The following is a 23,361-nucleotide window of genomic DNA, read 5'->3' as shown; positions in this document are numbered from 1 at the left end:
TGGCACCGGAGCACCAAGCCGGCGAGTACATACCCCGCAAGGGGTACTTTTCAATAGTGCTGCAAGCTCTGGTGGATCACAAGGGACATTTCACCAACATCAACGTGGGATGGCCGGGAAAGGTACATGACGCTCGCATCTTCAGGAACTCTGATCTGTTTCAAAAGCTGCAGGAAGGGACTTTATTAAAATAACTGCTGGGGATGTTGAAATGCCTATAGTTATCCTTGGGGACCAGCCTACCCCTTAATGCCAAGGCTCATGAAGCCGTACACAGGCAGCCTGGACAGTAGTCAGGAGCTGTTCAACTACAGGCTGAGCAAGTGCAGAATGGTGGTAGAATGTGCATTTGGACGTTTAAAGGCACGCTGGCGCAGTTTACTGACTCGCTTAGACCTCAGCGAAACCAATATTCCCACTGTTATTACTGTTTGCTGTGTGCTCCACAATATCTGTGAGAGTAAGGGGGAGACGTTTATGGCGGGGTGGGAGGTTGAGGCAAGTCGCCTGGCTGCTGGTTACGCACAGCCGGACACCAGGGCAGTTAGAAGAGCACAGGAGGGTGCGGTACGCATCAGAGAAGCTTTCAAAACCAGTTTCATGACTGGCCAGGCTATGCTGTGAAAGTTCTCTTTGTTTCTCCTTGATGAAACCCCCCGCCCCTTGGTTCACTCTACCCTCCTCTCCTCCCTTCGATCACCGCTTGCAGAGGCAATAAAGTCACTGTTGCTTCACATTCATGCATTCTTTATTCATTCATCACACAAATAGGGGGATGACTACCAAGGTAGCCCAGGAGGGGTGGTGGAGGAGGGAAGGAAAATGCCACACAGCACTTTAAGCACAACACTTTAAAAGTTTACAACTCTAAAATTTATTGAATGCCAGCCTTTTTTTTTTTGGGCAATCCTCTGTGGTGGAGTGGCTGGTTGGCCAGTGGCCCCCCCACCACTTTCTTGGGTGTCTGGGTGTGGAGGCTATGGAACTTGGGGAGGAGGGCGGTTGGTTACACAGGGGCTGTAGTGGCAGTATGTGCTCCAGCTGCCTTTGCTGCAGCTCAACCATACACTGGAGCATACTGGTTTGATCCTCCAGCAGCCTCAGCATTGAATCCTGCCTCCTCTCATCATGCTGCCGCCACATTTGAGCTTCAGCCCTCTCTTCAGCCCGCCACTTACTCTCTTCAGCCCGCCACCTCTCCTCCCGGGCATTTTGTGCTTTCCTGCACTCTGACATTATTTGCCTCCACGCATTCGTCTGTGCTCTGTCAGTGTGGGAGGACAGCATGAGCTCAGAGAACATTTCATCACGAGTGCGTTTTTTTTCCTTTCTAATCTTCACTAGCCTCTGGGAAGGAGAAGATCCTGTGATCATTGAAACACATGCAGCTGGTGGAGAAAAAAAAAGGGACAGCGGTACTTAAAAAGACACATTTTATAAAACAGTGGCTACAGTCTTTCAGGGTAAACCTTGCTGTTAACATTACATACATAGCACATGTGCTTTCGTTACAAGGTCGCATTTTGCATCCCCCCACCGTGTGGCTACCCCCTCAACCTTTCCCCCTCCCCATGGCTAACAGCGAGGAACATTTCTGTTCAGCTGCAGGCAAACAGCCCAGCAGGAACGGGCTCCTCTGAGTGTCCCCTGAAGAAAAGCACCCTATTTCAACCAGGTGACCATGAATGACATCACTCTCCTGAGGATAACACAGAGAGATAAAGAACGGATGTTGTTTGAACGCCAGCAAACATACACTGCAATGCTTTGTTATACAATGATTCCCGAGTTCGTGTTACTGGCCTGGAGTGGTAAAGTGTCCTACCATGAAGGACGCAATAAGGCTGCCCTCCCTAGAAACCTTTTGCAAAGGCTTTGGGAGTACATCCAGGAGGGCCGCGAATGCCAGGGCAAATTAATCCTTTCACATGCTTGCTTTTAAACCATGTATAGTATTTTAAAAGGTACACTCACCGGAGGTCCCTTTTCCGCCTGCTGGGTCCAGAAGGCAGCCTTGGGTGGGTTCAGGGGGTACTGGCTCCATGTCCAGGGTGAGAAACAGTTCCTGGCTGTCGTTTCTCTGCTTGCTTGCTGTGAGCTATCTACAACCTCATCATCATCATCATCTTCTTCGTCCCCAAAACCTGCTTCCGTGTTGCCTCCATCTCCATTGAAGGAGTCAAAAAACACGGCTGAGGTAGTGGTGGCTGAACCCCCTAAAATGGCATGCAGCTCATCATAGAAGTGGCATGTTTGGGGCTCTGACCTGGAGCGGCCGTTCGCCCCTCTGGTTTTCTGGTAGGCTTGCCTCAGCTCCTTAAGTTTCACGCGGCACTGCTTCGGATCCCTGTTATGGCCTCTGTCCTTCATGCCCTGGGAGATTTTGACAAAGGTTTTGGCATTTCGAAAACTGGACCGGAGTTCTGATAGCACGGATTCCTCTCCTCATACAGCGGTCAGATCCCGTACCTCCCGTTTGGTCCATGATGGAGCTCTTTTGCAATTCTGGGACTCCATCATGATCACCTCTGCTGATGAGCTCTGCATGGTCACCTGCAGCTTGCCACGCTGGCCAAACAGGAAATGAGATTCAAAAGTTCGCAGTTCTTTTCCTGTCTACCTGGCCAGTGCATCTGAGTTGAGAGTGCTGTCCAGAGCGGTCACAATGGAGCACTCTGGATAGCTCCCGCAGGCCAATACCGTCGAATTGTGTCCACAGTACCCCAAATTCGACCCGGCAAGGCTGATTTAAGCACTAATCCACTTGTCAGGGGTGGAGTAAGGAAATGGATTTTAAGAGCCCTTTAAGTCAAAATAAAGGGCTTCATCGTGTGGACGGGTGCAGGTTTACATCGATTTAACGCTGCTAAATTCGACCTAAAGTCCTAGTGTAGACCAGGGCATAGAGCAGTATAAACAAGTCATTGTCTGTATGAAATGTTAGTTTGTACTGAATTTGCTAGTCTTTTCATGTAGCCTTTTGTAAAACTAGACAAATATCTAGATGAGTTGATGTACCCCCTGGAATACCTCTGCATACCCTCAGGGTATGCATACCCCTGGTGGAGAACCACTGTTCTAGAGTGTTCTGTAAACAAATATGTTCCTCTTCCTTCTCTCTTGTCATGTTAGGCCAGGTTAAATACGTAGTTAGAAAGATCTTACCCAGCTCTGAGACACCCTGACAAGAGATCTGGTTAGAATTAGACTCATGGTGCCCACAGGTATACTATAATTGAACTATTCCCTTAATATTTGGATGAAGCTTTATTGAAAGACTGATATGCATGAAAGCCACTCATGCATTTTACATAATCATACCTGTTAAATCTCATATCCTTCCTTTCTTCTTTAGAAACCTGGCCTAAACTATATCTACGCACAGAGCCAGGAGTACTGTTGTCAACATTTATTTTTTCTTCAAAAGCCTGTATTTTAACTTGAAGCTTTTCATCCTCTTCATTTCCATTCATAACAGATTTTAAATCATCCAGCTGTACAGGAGATTCTGCTTCAGCGTCATTTTCTGTCCTTAAGAAGAAAAAATCAGGGGTTTAACACGGTCATGCTTTGCCCAAGATGACATTGACAGTGTCTCTCTTACTTTGAACCACATACTGTATCTGGTAAAATAATTGTGTGTCAGTAGTGAACTTCTTAGAACTTGATTAATCATTTTCAGAAACAGCTTTCAGCTCAATATCTATGTCAAAAGGATTAGAAACATTAAATATCTATGACAACACTGGATTAGAAATAGCATACAATATATCTGCAAAGGTAAAAACAACGCTTCCTCTTGATATGGCCTCAACCACATTCCCACCAGCAAACCTCTCAGGGAAACGTTTTTCATTTGAATTTAGGCCAGTCCTACAAAGCTATTAAACAACCATTTATTATAGCATACTTATAAACCAACAGTAGAGCTCACAGTGGAATCTGTGAATGTTTGTGGTTTTACAAAATTGTACATGTACTTTCTCCTGAATAATTGTATTCTGAGTAAGAAAAGCCTATTTCAAAACTCGGCACTTGGGAAGAAACTGACTAAGAGGAAGTTTTAAGTAATCTGACTCACGTTCAGCACAAGAAACCCCAGAATACTTAACATGGGCTTATTTAGAACTCTGTGCAGCTCAAGTTTCTATTTAATAGAACAAAATGGTTAGAAATTTACCTCATCATTAAAATTTTCAAGCACAGAGTTTGGTAAACTCAAGTGCAATAATAAATTTGGATTTAAAGCACCAGTTAACAGGAAGTTATCACTCTTAAAAATATAGGACCTAATTCTGCCCTCAAACACACCTGTGAACCTCATTGATTTCACAGCACTGATGAAAATGATTGTCTCAATGATGACACTGTCGTATCATTAGTGATGAATTCTGTCTGCAGTTGATTTCAGTGGAGTTACATAGGGGTAGCTAACGGTAGAATAATCTGCACCTGCCAAATTGCCCTGGCATGGAGGGAGCCCGTTGAAAGCAGGTCATGGTATCCAATCCTAAATGGATCCACTTTCTAACCCCCTACCAATGGGTGTCACAGAGGAGCTGCAGCTGTTATTCCAGCTCATAGGCTAGTGTAGCAGCAGTGGACAGGTGATATTGCAGCTCTGCAGCCCTTCCAGCAGTTGTGGGGAAGGATTTCATTCATCCAAACAGGAGATACTTGCCTAAAGTCTGATTTCTTAGACCAAAATTTTCAAACCTCAGTGCTAGGCACTTAGATCCATACTGAAGCCCCTAAAAGAAGGGGCCTGATCTTCAAAGATACTGTTCACCTGCAACTCTCATTGCCAAGGGCGCACAGAACCTCTGAATATCAGGCCATTTTTTACAAAAGCCAAAATATGGAATTAGGCGCCTACCTACAGCCACTGTAGTTTGAACATTTTGAGCTTTGTTTTTATGCAGCAGCGAGGAAACTGAATTTATTAGAATCAATCATGTTTACTCCAACGGTGCCTAATGGCCAGCCAAGAATGGGGGCCGATTGTGCTGGGTCTGCACAAACCCGGAGTAGTAGATAGTCCTTGCCCTGAAGATCTTACAATCTGAATAGACCAGACAGACATAGGGTGGGGGAAGAGGTAGACCACACGAGCAAAGCGAACTGTGTGATAGCAGCAAGTGGTATGTTAGTTCCATAGTTCTGTGTGTGTGTGTGTGTGTGTGTGTGTGTGTGTGTGTGTTTGTGTTCATTCTTAGGTGGGGATAAGCTGGAAAGGGAGGTGAAGGGGACAGGGCAGGGAAGAAGAGGGTAAGAGAGACAGGTGTGCAGTGAAGCAGAGGTAAAAAGACTGTGAGGGAAGGGGTGGATTGGCGCAAACAGCCTATCAGCACAGGATGAAGAAAGTCCAGTCAACACTATAGGAAGTTCCCTGAATGCCCGGTAGTCCCTTCCTTGACTGCTCCTGTTCCTACCAGCTGGAGTCTGTGGCTGGCTCATCTCTGCAGTTTTTTCCCCAAAACCTAATGGGGGGGGGGTCATAGCGGTCCTAGAGAGAGAGTGTAAGGGGGGGAATGAGACAACAAAACTATGGGGGTAGTATGTACAGTAATTCATAGAGGGATGAGTTACCACATTTTACAAGCTCAAAACATACCTATGCCATACTTTAGCCTCTTATGTGTAATATTTAAAGATTTCTTAATATCAGAACCCTATCACAGGGTTAAAGAGTGGAGTGTGAGTATTTTTAACTTTATTCACACATTTAAACATTATATCATAATTTGAATTTTTTTAATGATCTCTTTTTCTTTTTTTAAAAATGAGTGTCCAAGTGGATAAATTATTAAATGCAAAATAGCTAGGTGTCTGGAATGTCACGGATGAGAGTTAAAATGCAATGTTGCCAAATATAGCAGAATCTAGCTAATTCATATTCAAGACTGGAAGGCCTATTGAGAATTTCCAAATATTGCAAATTATTGCTTATGAAAACAAACATATTTAACAGAAGCAACCAAGGATACTGAATCACAAAGTTTAATTTTTCATTTGTTTTGATGTAGGCAATAGGTCCTGATATAGTAATAAATATTCTGGAGACCATTTTGTAAAAGTAATGAAGTCTTAGTAATAAGGAACCTTACTACAGATTTGGCTATAAAATCTTTGCAGAGATGTAGAACAAGACTTAATCTCACCTATTGTTATCTCTCTATGTATCAATGGTATGCCCATTACCATGTCAACTATGTTCTAATAAAATTATATATAGCAAACTCCTGTTCATTGGGATTTTGGAGTGGGGTATTTGATGGAGCAATCAGGTTTGTGGATTAGAGGAATGTGAATGAACAAGGCTCTACAGAATTCTGAAATAAGACCAGACTCTGAGTAAACTGAGCTTGGTTTGTTTTCACCCCTCCCCACTTGGGATGTAATCCAAAGGCCACTGAACTCAATGGGAGTCTTTCCATTGACTTGAATGGACATTGGATCATGCTCTCAAAGGAAATGTTATCATAGTGTTTCTTTCATGGATACATTTGGTTCCATTTGTCAGATGTAAACCAACAGTGACTTTGTTAAAAATATGGTTCATTATAACTCAGAAGTCCACAAATCAACAGCTTGGCTCAAACTCAACTAGCCCGCCAATACCAGGCTCCTGGGACTTTCAGGATAGCTGGTTCCATTCTTAATGGACAAAACAAAATACTCATCTCTTGGGATATCCTTGGGGGGCAGGCCTCATTATCTCTCTTATGTAAGCCCAGGCTCACTGCAGTAACAATGTCACCTTTTGACATGAAGCCATTCTTAACACGCAGAAAAGATGTAACCAACATGAAATACTTCACTGAGCCTACATACTGTGCATGGCTGAAAGACAGGCAAGCTGTTCTCTTGGCTCCTCCAGTCAAACAACAATAAAATTAACAATTGTGTAAAATCTTGGCAAAATGATTGAATACATTACTGACACTGCTGGAGTTGGCCCCACTTACCCCAGAGCTGAATTTGGCCCAAACTGTTTTCAGGAGACAAGAGATGTAGAAATATCCAAGGAAGTATATAGAACATGTTTGCAGGAAGATTTTGGTGGCACCATATTCCTTATTACTGAATTACTTTTCAACTCTCTATGATGAGGTATCAAAATATTACACAGGTAACCAGATGATCATAAGAACAATATTTGTATTTCTATACACACTCCCCCCCACCAGCTGCTGAGAATGTGATGCAGCACAATCCAAATACCTTTCTAAAAACACACGAAGGGTGGGATTTTCAAAAGCGTGCCATGCTGGCCTACCTCTGCTCCCGCTGCAGTCATATGGGAGGATCAAGTTTTACTACTAAGGCTCCCCAAGCAAAGACATAATCACCTCCTGAACTAAGAAGCAATGGTAGAATCTCTAAAAGACAGGTCGAATGTAAGCATAGGTAAGTATCAGAGCAATGTTCAAAGATATTGAATAGAGTCAGGGTCTACAGCCTTAAAAGCTTCAAAAATACAGTGTCACCTTACTATCACTTTCCACCTTAGAGGTAGCTAAAGTAAAGACATTCTGTGAGTGGGCAGGCACAATCTGTTAATGATTTCTCAAATCATTATGAACAAGCTGTGTGTGAGCAATGGAGATGCCCTGCTATAAGTGCTGCTGCATGTCTTGCTAAGGGAGAATTATTAGAATCAAACTTTACTGTCACTAGAACATGAGCTTTATCCAGTCAAACTTCATGACCCATATTGTTTCCAAAGCAGATAGCAATGTCACCCTACTGTACCATATCATCATATGAATTTCTTAAATACAGCTACAATCCTTTACACCATAACAAACATTGCTTTAAAGATGGATAAATGGAAGAGAAAATGAAAGGCATATGAATTGTAAATGACACCATATGCCAGACTTTTCTTCTCCTATAAAAAGAAGAAATAATTTCATCCAGCCACTATATAAAAATAAACAACAAAGAGCAGTCTGGCTTGCATGCTTACTTTGTTGTTCCGAGGAATGGTGGTTGGGAAGCTTCATTATATTCTGTATTTTCTTTTTTAAATTGACCATGACAGACTTCTAAGTTGGATCAGCACACATGAACATTCTACATTCACTTTTAAAAGTTATCTCTGGGGGTGAATGACATGCCTCTTTGTGATAGTAGGTGGCAATGCTAATAGACCATCACATGATTTTAATGATACTCTCCACGAAATGCATGCAAAATACCCCATGTCAAATGATTCCAAGCCAACAGTTACTTAGAAGAAATCCGTTTTTCCTTATGGAAACATGATTCTAAAAGGAATGGGTTATTGTTCATGCACACAGATAAAAAGTCTATTGTTCTTTCACAGCACAAATACTCTGAATTGTTACTCTTGTTTAAGAAAAACTTTCTGCAATTAAGTAGTTACAGTAGCTCTGGAGCTACTGGGTATATTTCCACATTCAGGGCCTGATTCTGATCTCACTTACACTAGTACAAATCAGTGCTAAATCCAATGAAGGCAGTGGAGTTACACCGTTTAACTTTGTTCCTAACTTTTGGTCTACTTTTCTTCTTGCTCCTCATCTATCTGATGTTGTCCTTGGCTAAGCCTCTGAAATATAAAACCAGGGAATAGTGTAAGTTTTTTAAAGTTCTGCATTCGATTAAGATCTTTGTTTTATTCTATGACCTCTTATACCTATATTTTTAAAGGTATGTCAACTCAGCCTCTAATTTGGCACCTATAATTGTGTAAGGCATAGCACAAAGAACTGCAGGTGCATATGGCAACATTTACGGCCTGATCCACAGCCCAGTGAAGTCAAGGGGACTTCAATGGAAAGTGCACCAAGCCCTGGGACAGCTAATTGTGATTCAGTGTGCATTCAGTCAAGGAGCTAGATGTTTACATACTTTCAGAAATAGAAGCTCTTTTATTCTAACATGAGGCCCTTGCTGAGCCTTTACACAGTGCAGCCTGATGGTTTATTATCCTTTTATTCCTTTATTTATTATTATCCTATTCCTTTATCATTATTTATTCTCTACATTGTGGACTGAAGGCCAAATTCTGCCCTATATCGAAAAGAATTAAATCCTGAACAACTCCACTGAAGCCCTATGGCAACTTCGTGATTTGCCCTGGGTTTGCATTGGTGTAACATAATATTTGGCCCTGAGTCCACGTGGTCACTTTTGAAATGTTAAAACTTTGTTTTTTCAATTTTCTATATGCTCTGGTGAGAGTCAAACACACATACACAACCAAATATTAGAAAAGCAATATATGTCTCTCACTCTCCCCAGGGGTTTCTTCCACTCAGCAGAGTGCGTTCTTTCAGTTTAGAATTTTGTGGGAAAAGATTGAAAAATATTTCATTGACATTTTAATGAAAAATGTCTTCTGCTTTTCAACCAATTGCACCAGACATGGAGTAGCGTAGGGATATCATAACATTTCAGTGGGTGGAATACCTTTTGAGCCTTCCTGGTATTACTAATTTATCAAGTGAACAAACATGATCTAGATCAATAATTATTAAACTCTTCTATCAGATGGTTTGTGAAGCCTCCCCTCCTTCTACTGCTTCATTATAATTCCCACAATACAAATGACAACTGACGTTATTATTCCCCTTTAGTTACTCTTGGACTACTTTCCAACACATGCATGTTATTTCACATGGACTTATTTTCTATTCCCAGTTATATTCTCCAGTGACTTTAATAAACTCTTTGCAAGAGCGAGCGCCAAGACTTTTAAAGGTGTTTAGGTGTTGCTGAACTCAGCACTGCAATGCCTGAGGATCCTAAAACCCATTTTCAAAAGCGATTTAGGCACTTAGGAGCCTCTATCCCATCAATGTCCATGAGATTTAGGCTCCTAAATGCCTAAATCGCTTTTGAAAATGAGCTTTAGGATCCTCAATCAGTTAGGCATTGCAATACTGAGCACAGCAGCAACCCCTAAATACCTTTACAGATCTGGGCCTCAGATCTATTTTTTGACCAAGCACTTTATCACCAGGTGAGTTGCATAAATTTCTCACAGCTTTCCTTAAAAATGATTCAGTTCCATGGGGCTCCTCTCTTTTTTACTATTTAACTCTCTCCAGAATGCCAATTAATTGTTTCTTGAATGACCCCAGCATTTTGGCTTCCACTCATTATCATGCCTCCGAGGCCATTCCTCACATTTATGAGCTTGATGACATCTGTGTTGAATTTTATCATAGAAGTAGTTTCCCTTTCTGTCCTCTTGACCTGTCACATTCCACATAATGGTATTTATACAGCTCTCAGTAAAAATAGCAACTAGTGTACCTTCGCTGTAAACTACACTAAATATCATTTGAACTATCCTCAGTGGGACAAATACTGGAACAGTCAAAGTACTTTGTTACGAGGTGCATTAGAAAGAGGTTCGTGGTGCTGGTGATGGAGGGTTAGAAAAACTTATTTAGACATTTGAAAATACTTTCTCCCTATTTATTTTGTCCATTTGGCAGCTACTAACTTGTGGGGAAAGGGGCAATTTCAGTAACTGTTCCTGTAGGCTTTTCTGTTTATCTTTTGGACTAAACTCAGTTGATAAAACATACCACCTTACTTTTAAAGAGAACTTTTGGTTAAATGAAGCTTGGTTACATCCCTTGGCAGGGACAGATTAAGGCAGCCCCAGCTCCTGGAGTCATGTGAGTACATCAGACTCTCAGCTTTCTTTTTTATTTATTTTTTTAATGTAGTCTTCATGGTCACTAAGGACAGCTTGAAAATGTAACTCAGGTGTCACCAATACAGTGATGTCTGTCTCAGTCTGAAACAATAGCTCTAAGAGGTGTGAACTGCCCCAGGCATCTCAATGGGACATTTACTCTAAGACCCACTACTCTGGGGTACCCTGACAACACCACGCAAGCAGAGGGCCTATGAGGTAGGAAGGCAAGGGGTCCCAAAACCCAAGCAGATATAGCTAAACTGCTGGGGTAAATGCTAGAAGAACCCCTTGTTGCCACCACCATCTCCTCAGGGAAAAGAATGAACTTCTGCTGCCACTCCTGGTGTGTGTGTGGGGAGCAGGGGTGAGGGGGCCCACATCACTATCTCAGTCTGTTTGGAGAGAAGAGAGCTCCCGTGCCACCACATCTTCAAAAGAGGGCAGGGCTAAAACACAGAGCCCCGTGCCATGTCTGTGCCTCTGGCCCCGGCTTACCTTAATCTGGCCCTGTCTCCTGGACTTGCACTGTCCCTCTTCACAGTGTTCCGGGTTCCCCAACCCCAGTGGATCAATAAGAAGCTACAAGCAACTTCTACAGAGCTAACCAGCAGGCTTCACAGGCCCTACTCCAGGTTCTCCAAAGTCAGCTGGCTGCAAAAGCTTCACTCTGAGCTCCCAGAACCAGAGCATAGTGAAAATAAGGCCAACTGGCTTCAGAGACTGGCTGGCTTTAAAGGGTCTGTGCCACATTCACCCTGCCCTGTCCCTGGAGGATTCCAGCCAGCAGGTCATGAAGAAATAGACCACTGATGGTTATTCGTTACTGTGTTCTAGGTTTGGGGGACCCAAAGAACAGACTTAGGATCTAGAGATGAAATCCTGGCTCCATTGAAGTCACTGGCAAAATGCCCCATTGATTTCAGTGGAGGCAGGATTTCACCCCTAGATGTCAGGAGTGAGATCCTTTAAGATCAGGAGGGGTGGTGAGCAGGTTTTGAGGATTGCACATGAGGTTGACAGGACCCAGACCACAGACTTCAGAACCTGCTGAGGCAGCTCCCCCAGTGTTCTGGAGGATTGAGACCTCCCCGGAGTCAGGTCTGCCCCCTAGTGCTTTTTGCAGTGTTATTGTAGCTACATTTAAACACAAGAAGACAAAAAAATCCAGTTCTTTAACTTTGGGAGGGAACCTGACCGGAAGATTGGTCAGCAATGCTGATGGAAGCATATGGTAAGAATTTTACCTTAAACCAAGCATAGTTTGTAAAGTTTTAGCAGTAGAAAGCATTTTATCATTATTTTTCTTGTAACCATTTCTGATTTTAAAGCCTTAATACTTGTACTCACTTAAAACCTATTTTTTGTAGTTAAATACACCTTTTTTTGTTCTTAATCAAAATTAATCCAGTGTCGTGAATTGTGTGAGTAACTCCATTTAAGAAGGCAAGTTGTTGTATATTATTCTCTTACAGGGACAATGGACCTTTGTTATCTGAACTGTCCAGGAGAGGGTTGGACAGTGTAATACAGAATACACATTTCTGGAGGGAAAATCCAGGTCTGGGAGTGTGTTGGGTTTGTGGTAACCCAGGCTGGTAGAAGCCAGAGTGTGATTGGAGCATGTTGGCAGGCTGCAGCTGTACAGAGACACTCAGAGTGTGATGTGCATGGTGGAAGGCTGTTTGTGAGCAGCCCAGGTGGGAGCTACAGCAGCAAGACATTGTAAGGCACCCAAGGTTCAGGGCAGGGGTGACACAGACCTTCTCTGGTGTGGATTGCACCCCAAAAGGTCATAGGGAACTAATATCTTTTACTGAACCAACTTCTGTTGGTGAAAGAGACACACTTTTGAGCTACATGAGTGCTTTTGTTTATCATCTTAGACCAAAAGGGCTAGATTGTGACTAGCCCTGCGAGGGCCTCATTTTGTCCCTCAGATGCCATGATAAGATGGGAGATGTTATGAGAGAACTCTATGTCTGTACAGATGTGAAGAGTTACTAGCTAAGGTGCCAATAGAAGGCATTCATGAACATGTAGCATAGTTTCTAGGTTTTGTAGGACAGATCAAACTTGTTGGTGTCCACTGCAAATGTCTTCCTTTGTGGTGTTCTTTACATCAGCTCTTCATATGGTTCAGGGGTTGATCCCATCACGTGCTCTCTGAATCAAGGGCTGTGAGGCAAGGGCTAACATCAGTAGAGATGTATTTATTAATCAGGTGATCTTGTTAGCTAGTCTACCTAAGAAAGGGTGAGGAGGAATGAGGGAAGGGTCATGGAGTCCCCCCACCCCCTCCCCAGTGACGCTAAGATGGCACTGGAAGAGCACAGGTTGCCTGCTTGCAAAGCCTGGATCCTGGCCTGTGCTCCCTCAGCACTCATGGTGATGCACCTGCAAGCTAAGGCCAAAGAGTCACAGTTCAGCCCTTTCATCCAACCAGCCTCAGCACGCATCAGCCTCCATGACTGATTTCAGCCAAGCTCTGGGAATGGAGTTACTTCTGGTAACTGCTTTGCCTAGAGAAAACAAAGCACCTTTTTGTGTGACGCACAGAAATAGCAGTAGCTGTTTTTGATTTCTCTATGATGGAAAGGTGAGGGACAGTACGGTAGGTCATGTTTTGTGCATTAAATCCTTCCTAGTGTCCCTTTCTTCAAAGTATACGAAATGGGGAGCACTGCTCTCAGTCTGTGAGCAACAACTGAACAGAAGGTGTTTAGCTGGTTTATTGTTTTTTGTTTTAAAAGCTGGACATATCAAATCTTGTAAAACAATCCAACAACTGTGCAGAGCTAATCACTGGGCCATTTAAAAAAATTGCTGGATGCATCAAATTATGTAAAATATACTCCTAGCGAAAGTAAAAGAACATAAGAATGGTCACACTGGGTCAGACCAATGATCCATCTAGCCCTATATCCTGCCTTCTGACAATGGCAAATACCAGGTGCTTGAGAAGGAATGAACAGAACAGGGCAGTTATTGAGTGATACATCTCCTGTTGTCCACTCCCAGCTTCTGGCAGTCAGTGGTTAGGGACAACCAGAGCATGGGGTTGCATCCCTGACCATCTTGGCTATTAGCTATTGATGGACCTATCCTTCATGAACTTATCTAATTCTTTTTTGAACCCTGTTATAGTTTTGGCCTTCACAGTGTCCCCTGGCAATGAGTTCCACAGGTTGACTGTATGTTGTGGGAAGAACTACTTCATTTCTTTGTTTTAAACCTGCGGCCTGTTAATTTCACTGGGTGAGTCCTGGGTCTTGTGTTATGTGAAGGAGTAAATAACACTTCCTTATTCACTTTCTCCACACCAGTCATGATTTTATAGACCTCTATCATACCCTGAGATGTTTCCTGAGATGATCATTTTAGTATGAGATACTATGACCTGGGGCACTATATTCAGAGTGCAAACTTCAGTAGACACGTCCAAGGCAGTTACACGCCAAAAATCCAGCTACAGGTAATGTTAACTTAGTTTCTCAGGAAGAAGAGTTTTTTAAACTTTTGCATTATCCAGTTACAGCACCCAATGAGTGTAACTACATTTTCTAGGTCCTTCTCAACCTTCTCCCTTAGTCTCTTCTCCCAGACTTGGATACAATATTGGGTGACCAGATGTCCCAATTTTATCGGGACAGTCCTGATATTTGGGGCGTTTTCTTATATAGGCTCCAATTACCTCCCACCACCATCCCGATTTTTCACACTTGCTGTCTGGTCACCCTAATACCATACCACTTCCACATAGCTCCTGAAATCTGGAATAACCCCTGTCACGGTTCCTCCCCCACTCTGAACTCTAGGGTACAGATGTGGGGACCTGCATGAAAAACCTCCTAAGCTTATCTTTACCCGCTTAGGTCAAAACTTCCCCAAGGTACAAAATATTACACCCGTTATCCTTGGACCGCCCGCTACCACCACCAAACTAATACTGGTTACTGGGGAAGAGCTGTTTGGACGCATCCTTCCCCCCAAAATACTTCCCAAAACCTTGCACCCCACTTCCTGGACAAGGTTTGGTAAAAAGCCTCACCAATTTGCCTAGGTGACTACAGACCCAGACCCTTGGATCTTAAGAACAATGAACAATCCTCCCAACACTTGCACCCCCCCCTTTCCTGGGAAATGTTGGATAAAAAGCCTCACCAATTTGCATAGGTGACCACAGACCCAAACCCTTGGATCTGAGAACAATGAAAAAGCATTCAGTGTTTTACAAGAAGACTTTTAATAAAAAATAGAAGTAAATAGAAATAAAGAAATCCCCCCTGTAAAATCAGGATGGTAGATATCTTATAGGGTAATTAGATTCAAAAACATAGAGAACCCCTCTAGGCAAAACCTTAAGTTACAAAAAAGATACACAGACAGAAATAGTTATTCTATTCAGCACAATTCTTTTCTCAGCCATTTAAAGAAATCATAATCTAACACATACCTAGCTAGATTACTTACTAAAAGTTCTAAGACTCCATTCCTGTCCTGTCCCTGGCCAAGACGACTACAGACAGACACAGACCCTTTGTTTCTCTCCCTCCTCCCAGCTTTTGAAAGTATCTTGTCTCCTCATTGGTCATTTTGGTCAGGTGCCAGCGAGGTTACCTTTAGCTTCTTAACCCTTTACAGGTGAGAGGAGCTTTCCCCTGGCCAGGAGGGATTTCAAAGGGGTTTACCCTTCCCTTTATATTTATGACAACCCCTCTCTTCTCAGGTGCCAAGCAACCTCTTGCTATTCTATTCAGATTATTATACTGAGCCCAGCACCTTGGTATCCAAACACTTTCCAGCAGTGCACTAAGTAATATGATTAGCTACAAATCTCCCACAAATCACACCTAAAACACACTTTCACCTTTCAACACTGATCTCTGCTTTGGTGCTGTCCATCCCTATTTCTGCATTTGATCTTGTAAGCTGCACATTGTATTTGGCTGAGTTAGATTGTAAGCTTCTATGAGTAGGGATATTGTTTATTATATTACGTGTTTGTCAAACATTCTGTACACCTGCAAGGCTCTTGAAATGAAATAATCCAGTGGCCAGTTCATGTATGTTGATACAAACCTTATGCCTTTCTCTTCTGTTGATGTCCCCACATGAGAAGCTAGTCACATACTTAGAAGCACAGTGACAAATTCAAGTCTGGGGTAATTCCACTGAAGTTAGGTCCATATTGTTTATTTTATTTCAAGCAAAGGCTTTTCAAGCTCTCAAATGAAAGTCACAGGGATTATTTTCACTCCACATTAGAAAATCTGAGCAATGCCTCCTGTCAACTGAGCTAATACACATGTTATCTGGAGGAAGGTATGGTGAAGCCTCCTCGTGAGATACTAAAAGTTAAAATAAATACTTGAAAATCTGTGTATTAAGTTACTTCTGATAGGAGAAGGGACAAAAGTCTTAGAAAACAGGAGTGCCCCATACACTGAGCAATGTGTAAGTGTATGAGCAGAATCATTATTTGATATTTCTGCAATGGTCCTAAAAATAATTTTCTTTACCTCCTCCCTTAAATGCCACCACATTTCCCTTATCACTGCCAGCTATAACTCCTTCCAAAGTGGTACACTTCCTATGTTGTGAAATTCTTTGTAGCAATTCCTCTGCCATTAGAGATAATGCCCTTGGCCAGGATTTTCAAAAATGGACTTCTAAAGTTAGACTCCTAAATCCACATGGCACCTGAATAAGTGACCTGATTTTAAAAAGTCCTAAGCCTATAGTAGAACCACAGACTTCACTGGGAGTTGGCGCGTGCTCAGGACTTTTGAAGATCAGATCACTTATTCTGCTGCCTATATATGGAGTTAGAAGTCTGTCTTTGGACTCCTGTTTTGAAAATCTTGGCACTTGTCTTCAGGATTCCCTTAACCCTTCCAGATGCCTCCTTGACTCTCCCCTCTGATGTTTTCCAGCTCTCTCTGAGACTACCGCTGTACTTTCTGATCTTCCTCACTACTGCTGAATGGTTGTCTGGTTCTTCATGTTTGATTAGGGAATCACAAAGTAGAGTAGGGAAAGCCCTACCAAATCTACTCCAGTCCCTTGCCAACTCCAGATTGTTCATATTCTTCAGTGTTTTGCTCAACCCAATATATATGACTCAGATGACTGGGCTTCCAGCACTTCCCTAGCAAAATTATTCCACCTTTTAAAAGGCCTTGATGTCTCCTACTCTGCAATTTGTTATTTAGTCCTTTAACCATTTAACTGCTTTTCAGCCCTTCTGACTGGTGGCAATCCTCCTCTCATCATATTGGTGTATTTTGGAGGGTGCAAAATAGAATAGATACTAGTACCATCCCTCCTTCCTAGATTCATAGGTTTTAAGGCCAGAAGGGACCATTCTGATCATCTAGTCGGACCTCCTGCACAACATAGGCTATAGAATTTTGCCAAGTGCTTTCTGCATTAAGTCCTGTTTGAACTAGAGCAGGCCTTCTAGAATGGCATCCGATTTTGATATAAAATTGATTGAAAGTAAGTTTAGAGGTGGCAGCCTACAGTGATGGTAGAGGACCTCTGATATCCTGACTTTACTGAAGTTCCCTGCAGGTACTTGTATATTAGCTCATTACTAATTGAGTACATTTAGCATAATTGTATACTCCTGTCACTCATCACACCGTGACACATGTCTCCACTTATCCAGATATAAGATTAATACAGAAACTAGTTTTACCTGCTTCCTAATGTGGTGTAGTTTTCCAGTTGTCTGATCAGAAGCTTGGCTATGGCAGTGAAACTGTTACTCATACGGTAGATATCTCTGCTCTGGTTGCCCAGAATATTTGAGAAGGTGTCGGTGATGTCCTTAATCTCCAGCAGAAGAATATGGTGAAACGAGTGTTCCATGTTGGCCAGCTGATTTACCAAATAGATCAGACACATCCTGGCTCTCTCCTATCCATTAAAAGAAGATAAATCCATTTTAAAAGGAATGCCTTTAATATTTGTTTAAAACTAAAGCCGATTGTGTGTATGTTACTGAGAAAAGCACAAAGGAAACGTGCAGTGGTTGTTTCCTGGATTACTGAGAAAAGGACAATTGCATCAACTGATGACATTATTTTTACATACAGTTCCTTTTATTCTATATTATCTATGCTGGCCTGACACCAATACACCTGACTTACAATTTACAGCTGTAGAGAGAGACTTGAAGGACAAACTCCTGAAGACATTGTTTTCAGAGTGGCAGCCTGGCCCAGTGGGTAGGGCACAGGAATAAGAATCAGGAGACATGGGCTCTATCATTGACTCTGCCACTGGTCTGCTGTGTGAACTTGGGAAGATCTGTTTACCTTTCTGTCCTGTATTTCCTCTCCCCCCTGTTGTTCGTTATGCTGTAACATCTTCAGGGCAGGAATTATTTCTCATGATGGGCCTGGTTCTCATTTACACTAAAGCCTCTCTGGCAGCATGAAGATTTATACCTACTTTAAGGCCCCTTTGCATTACCAGAGTGCTGTAAAGGGCTTTAGAGAATCAGGGCCAAAATAGACATTCACTTAGAAAATCTTCCCGTAAATAACTTTAAGGAAATGCACAATTTAGGTGAAAAAGCCCTATATACTGTTAAACAGCTGGTAGTTCATTTGCATAACTGTAGAACAACATTTAAAACGATTGTACAGTGCAACCAGCAGCTTAACAGCATACAGAACATTATCACTTTAGTTATGCATTTCCTTAAAGTTTTTCCATGTGAATGTCTGGGTTTTTTTAAAGGATTATTAAAGTGTCTCCCATCTAGTTTTACTGGGCTCAGAGCTGATCAGGGCTATTGCATTTGTACACTTTAGCAGTGTCTAAACTAACCAGCCTCACCCTGTATGAGGGTTCTACCAATCACTGCTATCATCTTGAGCCTGCTCTTGCTTCCACTAAGCCAGTGAGAGTTTGGGCATTCAGTAGACACTGTCGCAGATCCTAATATAATTCCTCAGGAAATGCCGATATTATAGTTTTTTTCTCAAAGATATTCTGGGATCTCCTCCTTGCAATTGGTAATATCTCCAAGTGTAATAAAAACTACCTATATAAATGTTGTTCTTATAGAGATATGTGTTAGGATCTCCTATATATATATATGTATTAGTTCTGAAAGTGTGTGTGTATGTCTATTTATATCAGATTCTAAAGTATATCTCCATGAGATGTACCAAGGTTTCTCTGTTTTGTTAGGATTGCTCCATTAACTGTAATACATTCAAACTCCACATTCATCAAAACATTAGAGGGACAAGTATTGAGAAAAGTGCACAGGAGCCACAAATTGCACCAGTACTAGCCAGGTCCAATGAAACAGACTCAAGACCAGACACTCAGTTGGTGTAAATGGGTGTAGTTCCATTGAAATCACAGTCTATTCAGTACATACTTTACAAGTTGTTATAAAACCAGGACGAAATTTTGCTTTCAGGATCTATAGTAAATAAAAATAAAAACATTGTAGCAGAATCCAAAACTTCTTTTTTTGTTTCCCAAAAATTAGCAGAACAATACTCCGCGTGTACTTCAGTGTAATGACATTCTCATGTCTGTTCTTCTTGGGCTATTTAAGAAGGAAAGAAAATAATAATTTCCAATACAGCTGGGACATGAAAATACTGCATGAAAAATATTTATAAAAGAAAAACTAGTGGACTCATTTCAAACGGAGCAGTAACTCATATACTGCACAGTGACTACACATAGGATGAGTTGTTTCTTCTCTTCAAACATCTATTAAAAGCTAACTATAGCGAATCTATCTGTTGAAAAGCTATGGTTTGACTCAGTGCCTTTTTCTCTTTTCTTTATGGGTCTGAGAGATCTTAACTTTTTGGTATATATTCACTAATTTATTTAGAAGACATTCCTCCCTTCAGGAGATAAACAAAGGCTCAATTAACATCTAACACACATTTTTGGTTTCCTAAACAATATTTGTAGCAGACATAACTGGAATGGAAGTTTCCACCATTTTAATGATATTTTGATCCAGCTGGAATGATTCCAGCAATACTAAAATGCTGCTGTTTGCTCAGAAAGGGGTAGAACAATAAACTGTAGCTAGTAATATAATACATAATTATTATACAAAGCAAAACTACAGTGAAAAAACTCAGCATGAAAGCAGCCATTATCTCTGCCACAATTTAGATTAAAAACTCCTCATAAAATGTATTTAGATGTAAATAACCATTGCTTTTTAAGCTTGATTATTTTGTATATTTATATGCTTTACCAAAAGCATCTCTTGCATTTTATGGTATTACATTACCTGTTGTGGGGGAAGATTTTAAATAAAGAAATCAAGATAGGCAACATTTTAAAAATATTTGCTGTGTGGAATCAAGCAGGATCAGGAGACTAGAAAAGAAACCCTGAGTAACTCCAGATACATCGGTGAGCTGAAAACTGTATTGGCTCAAAACACTCAGCATTTGTAGGATTCCTAAAAATGTCCGATTGACTATCCTGCCCAAACTGGAGATACTTTACTTTTGAAAAATTGCCAATTAAGGGTCAAGTTCTGCCTTCAGATTCATACATGAGCCTCCCACTAAAGTCAGTGGAATCTGTGTGTGTGAAAGGAAGACAGACTTTAATCTAAGGGGATGTATTAGGCTTTTCTAGCAAGATCTCGTTTCTTTAGGGGTTCTACCTAAACTATCTGGGTACTGAATACATTTTAGTACAGCACAAGAAGTTGCTTCAAGAAGCTAGAAGGCATTACAGTACTATCTATCTACCTTTACAGTCTATACCCAAAAAGGGCCAAATCCTGAAATCCTTGCCCACTCATTCAAATAAACCTCCCAGAGGAAGGAACTAGGAATAAATAAATAAAGACTTCAGGATTTGGATCAGGACAATTAATAGTAAAAATACCTTAAGCAAGCTGCCTTAAACTCCCAATAAACTGTAAACAAATAGAAAAATGCCAACAATACCTTTGTTATTCCAGTTCTCACCTATTTTCTTCATAAGGTATTTCTGTGGTTGATTCTCCTCTAAGTTTAACTGACCTATGCAAATGGCATATCTGTAACAAAGCTCTAACTCAAGCTATTTTATATAAAAAAGGTGAAAAATCACAAAAGAGACATATTTAGAATGACTATCAGGACACACAATATTTGCATCACCAAGGTGAGCTGCAAGATAAGAAGGGGTCATCAGTATATGTGCATGGGTAGTAGTTGTTTTATTGCTTATACATCTCTGTTGCAAACCACCATCAGAATAAATTAGGCTATTTCCTTTGGTCAGTTGCTGCAATGTTTATGGCTAAACAGCTATGCTTGCACGAGGTTATTACTTCTTTATTTTTATTGGGTGCACTAATTATTCATTTTCTAAATACTTGACATCTGTTCAGCTTTTATGTTGCCAGCTGTGTGTCTGCTTATTTTATCTTTAGTTGATTTCCTGCACTGTCATAAATAACATCCAAAGGTTATAGATGAGTGGAATTTTTGAAGGATTCAAAGAAATGAATTTGTTCTTCAAAAAGTCTACCTCCAGCTGAGAGTCGGGCAGCTTCAGGGGCTCTGCAGACACCAAAACAGCGCCACCGCCTCTGCCTGCTCAATGTCAGAACCTCTGAAGAGAGCTAATGCACTATTTTAACAAAACCTTGGGAAGAAAACTGGAGTATGAGTTGAGGACCACCGTGTTATTATGGGACACCAAAAAAGGTCCCCCGATGAACAACACAAAATATCTCCCCAAAGCTTTCAAAACCTGCTTAACCCCCTAAGAGGGGCCGTGTATACAGACCCCAATCCACCCTACAGGGCAACATATTACACTGTTACTAAAATACCATTCCAGCCCACTTTTTTTCCTTTTTAAATATCAGAGCTAAACATCACATTTTAGGTTGCATGCACAAATTATACCAGGCAGAATGATACTACTGAGATGCTGTGACTCACCAGTACTGACTAACCAGTACTGATGCCCAGTACCAAAACTTTCAGGAACAACAATAGTAATTGTATATTTTACCCCCCACTCCCAGAATTCAGGAATGCTCAAACTTCCAATAACAACATGCAATGCACCGTTTGGGCAAAGACCAAGGATTAGATTCTGTACAGTACAGAACTTACATGTCAGGAGGTGAAGGGTGAAGGTAGCTTTAAATCACCCTTGCAGCCTCCTGAGTCTAGGCTACTCTCCCCACCGCAGGCCCCAGACATAATTTAGACAGACTCAGGGGCCTGTCTAAGTTAGAGTAACCTCCGTAGGCTGTGCCGCATCTCCATAGTGCTCTGTGCTGCAGCCTCATCTCCAACACACCCCTCCTGCCCCCAACCCCACCCTGGACATGCTGCTTGCAAGCCAGACACACCAGTGGTTGTAGGGGAGTCCTTGAAGGACAGCCTGTAGCTATCCTCCTTACTTCCTGCACCAAGGAATTCTTCCCTAACCAGAAGCTGGGTGTGTAGAACCCCATATGACACTCTGGCCCTTCTTCCCAGCGAAAAGTAGCCACAGCAGGAATGAGAGTCTGACTGTAAGCATGGACAATTTCAGGCCAAAAAAACTGAAGCTGGATGTTTCAGAAGGTTATAAGTGTGTGTAACCAGGCAGCAGATACTGGCAAATTGTTTGGGAGCCTTAACAATGCACCATCTGGCCTGAGTACAATATGAAATACATCAGTGTCTCCTGAACCTATCGAATAATGTGGTTCAGAGAAGAGTCAGTAAGTAAAGGCAAATAAGCAGGACACACAGCCAGGTCCAAAGAACATTCCTCTTCCTGTCTGTACTGTTCCTAACCCAGTTGGCCATTTGTATCAGGATAGACAATTTCCATTACCTAGGACAGCGGCTCTCTAACTTTACCAACCCGAAGACCCCTATTTTGATCTAATTTTTTTCACAGACCCCCAAGGTCCCCGCTCAGCCCCAGGCCCTGCCCCCATTCTCTCCTTTCCCCCAAAGCCTCACCCCTGCCCCTCCTCTTCCCTGCCTCTTCTCTCCCATGAGCGCGCCCCATTCCCACTCCTCCCACTCCCTCCCAGTGTCTCCTGCATGCCGCTGAACATCTGTTCCCCAGTGTGCAGGAGGCACTGGGAGGGGGAGGAGGAGGAATTGATCAGTGGGGCCCAGTTTGAGAAATGCTGACTTAGGACATTTTTTAAAAAGCAAAAAAAGAAGGGAAAAGGAGTTGCTTGACAGTGTTGGAAAGTTCACCTTTGCTTGTTCCTTCTATAAATGTTTTTCAATATCTAGTGAAAGGTCTGCCAGATGTCACTGGAAAAGGACAAACAAGTCAAATGTATGTCATCCCTTCAAATACTCAATGTTCATGGCTACATAGCCAGACTGTAACTAAACACTACACTAAATCAGCATGTTACAGCTAGTTAGAAAACAAGACATATGACACAGGAAATAACTTCAGTTACTAAACACTTAACAGAAGATAAGTTCAGAGGAAATACACCACAGGTATATGCCCCAGGCTGAGACAGAAGAGAGTTTGGTAGCTATACCTCTACATATAATGACAGATGAAATATATAGGAAAAATACTCAGCAAATTGTTTCTTTGTAAACTGATTTATTACTGTTTAATATTTCAGTCTCTGTATGAGATGTAAAATCCATCTAGACCATTAATCCCTTATACTTGGTATTGGTATAAATCAACTG

General features: G+C 41.8%; 1 protein-coding gene across 16 annotated transcripts in view; it reads right to left on the bottom strand.

Moving 5' to 3' along the window:
• Positions 1-23,361, bottom strand: part of VEPH1 (ventricular zone expressed PH domain containing 1) — a 186,993-nt gene that overhangs the window by 108,781 nt on the left and 54,851 nt on the right. For 13 of the 16 annotated variants that reach the window (XR_012160753.1, XR_012160752.1, XM_073359569.1 and 10 more), the window contains 2 exons: positions 17,385-17,605; positions 3,322-3,531 (listed from right to left, as the gene is read on the bottom strand). Coding sequence is in view for 14 of the 16 variants with exons in the window: in XM_073359569.1 (XP_073215670.1) it covers positions 3,322-3,531; positions 17,385-17,605 (431 nt within the window). In the remaining 2 variants the exon portion in view is untranslated. Of the gene's footprint in view, positions 1-2,372; positions 2,569-3,321; positions 3,532-17,384; positions 17,606-19,950; positions 20,719-23,361 lie in introns of those variants that run through there. The other 3 variants (XM_073359580.1, XM_073359573.1, XM_073359582.1) reach the window with 3 other exon arrangements.

The sequence above is a fragment of the Lepidochelys kempii genome, chromosome 9 (assembly GCF_965140265.1).
Source record: "Lepidochelys kempii isolate rLepKem1 chromosome 9, rLepKem1.hap2, whole genome shotgun sequence".
Taxonomy (NCBI): domain Eukaryota; kingdom Metazoa; phylum Chordata; order Testudines; family Cheloniidae; genus Lepidochelys; species Lepidochelys kempii.
Note: the sequence above shows the minus strand (reverse complement) of the source record. Positions and strands in the feature narration are given on the sequence as shown.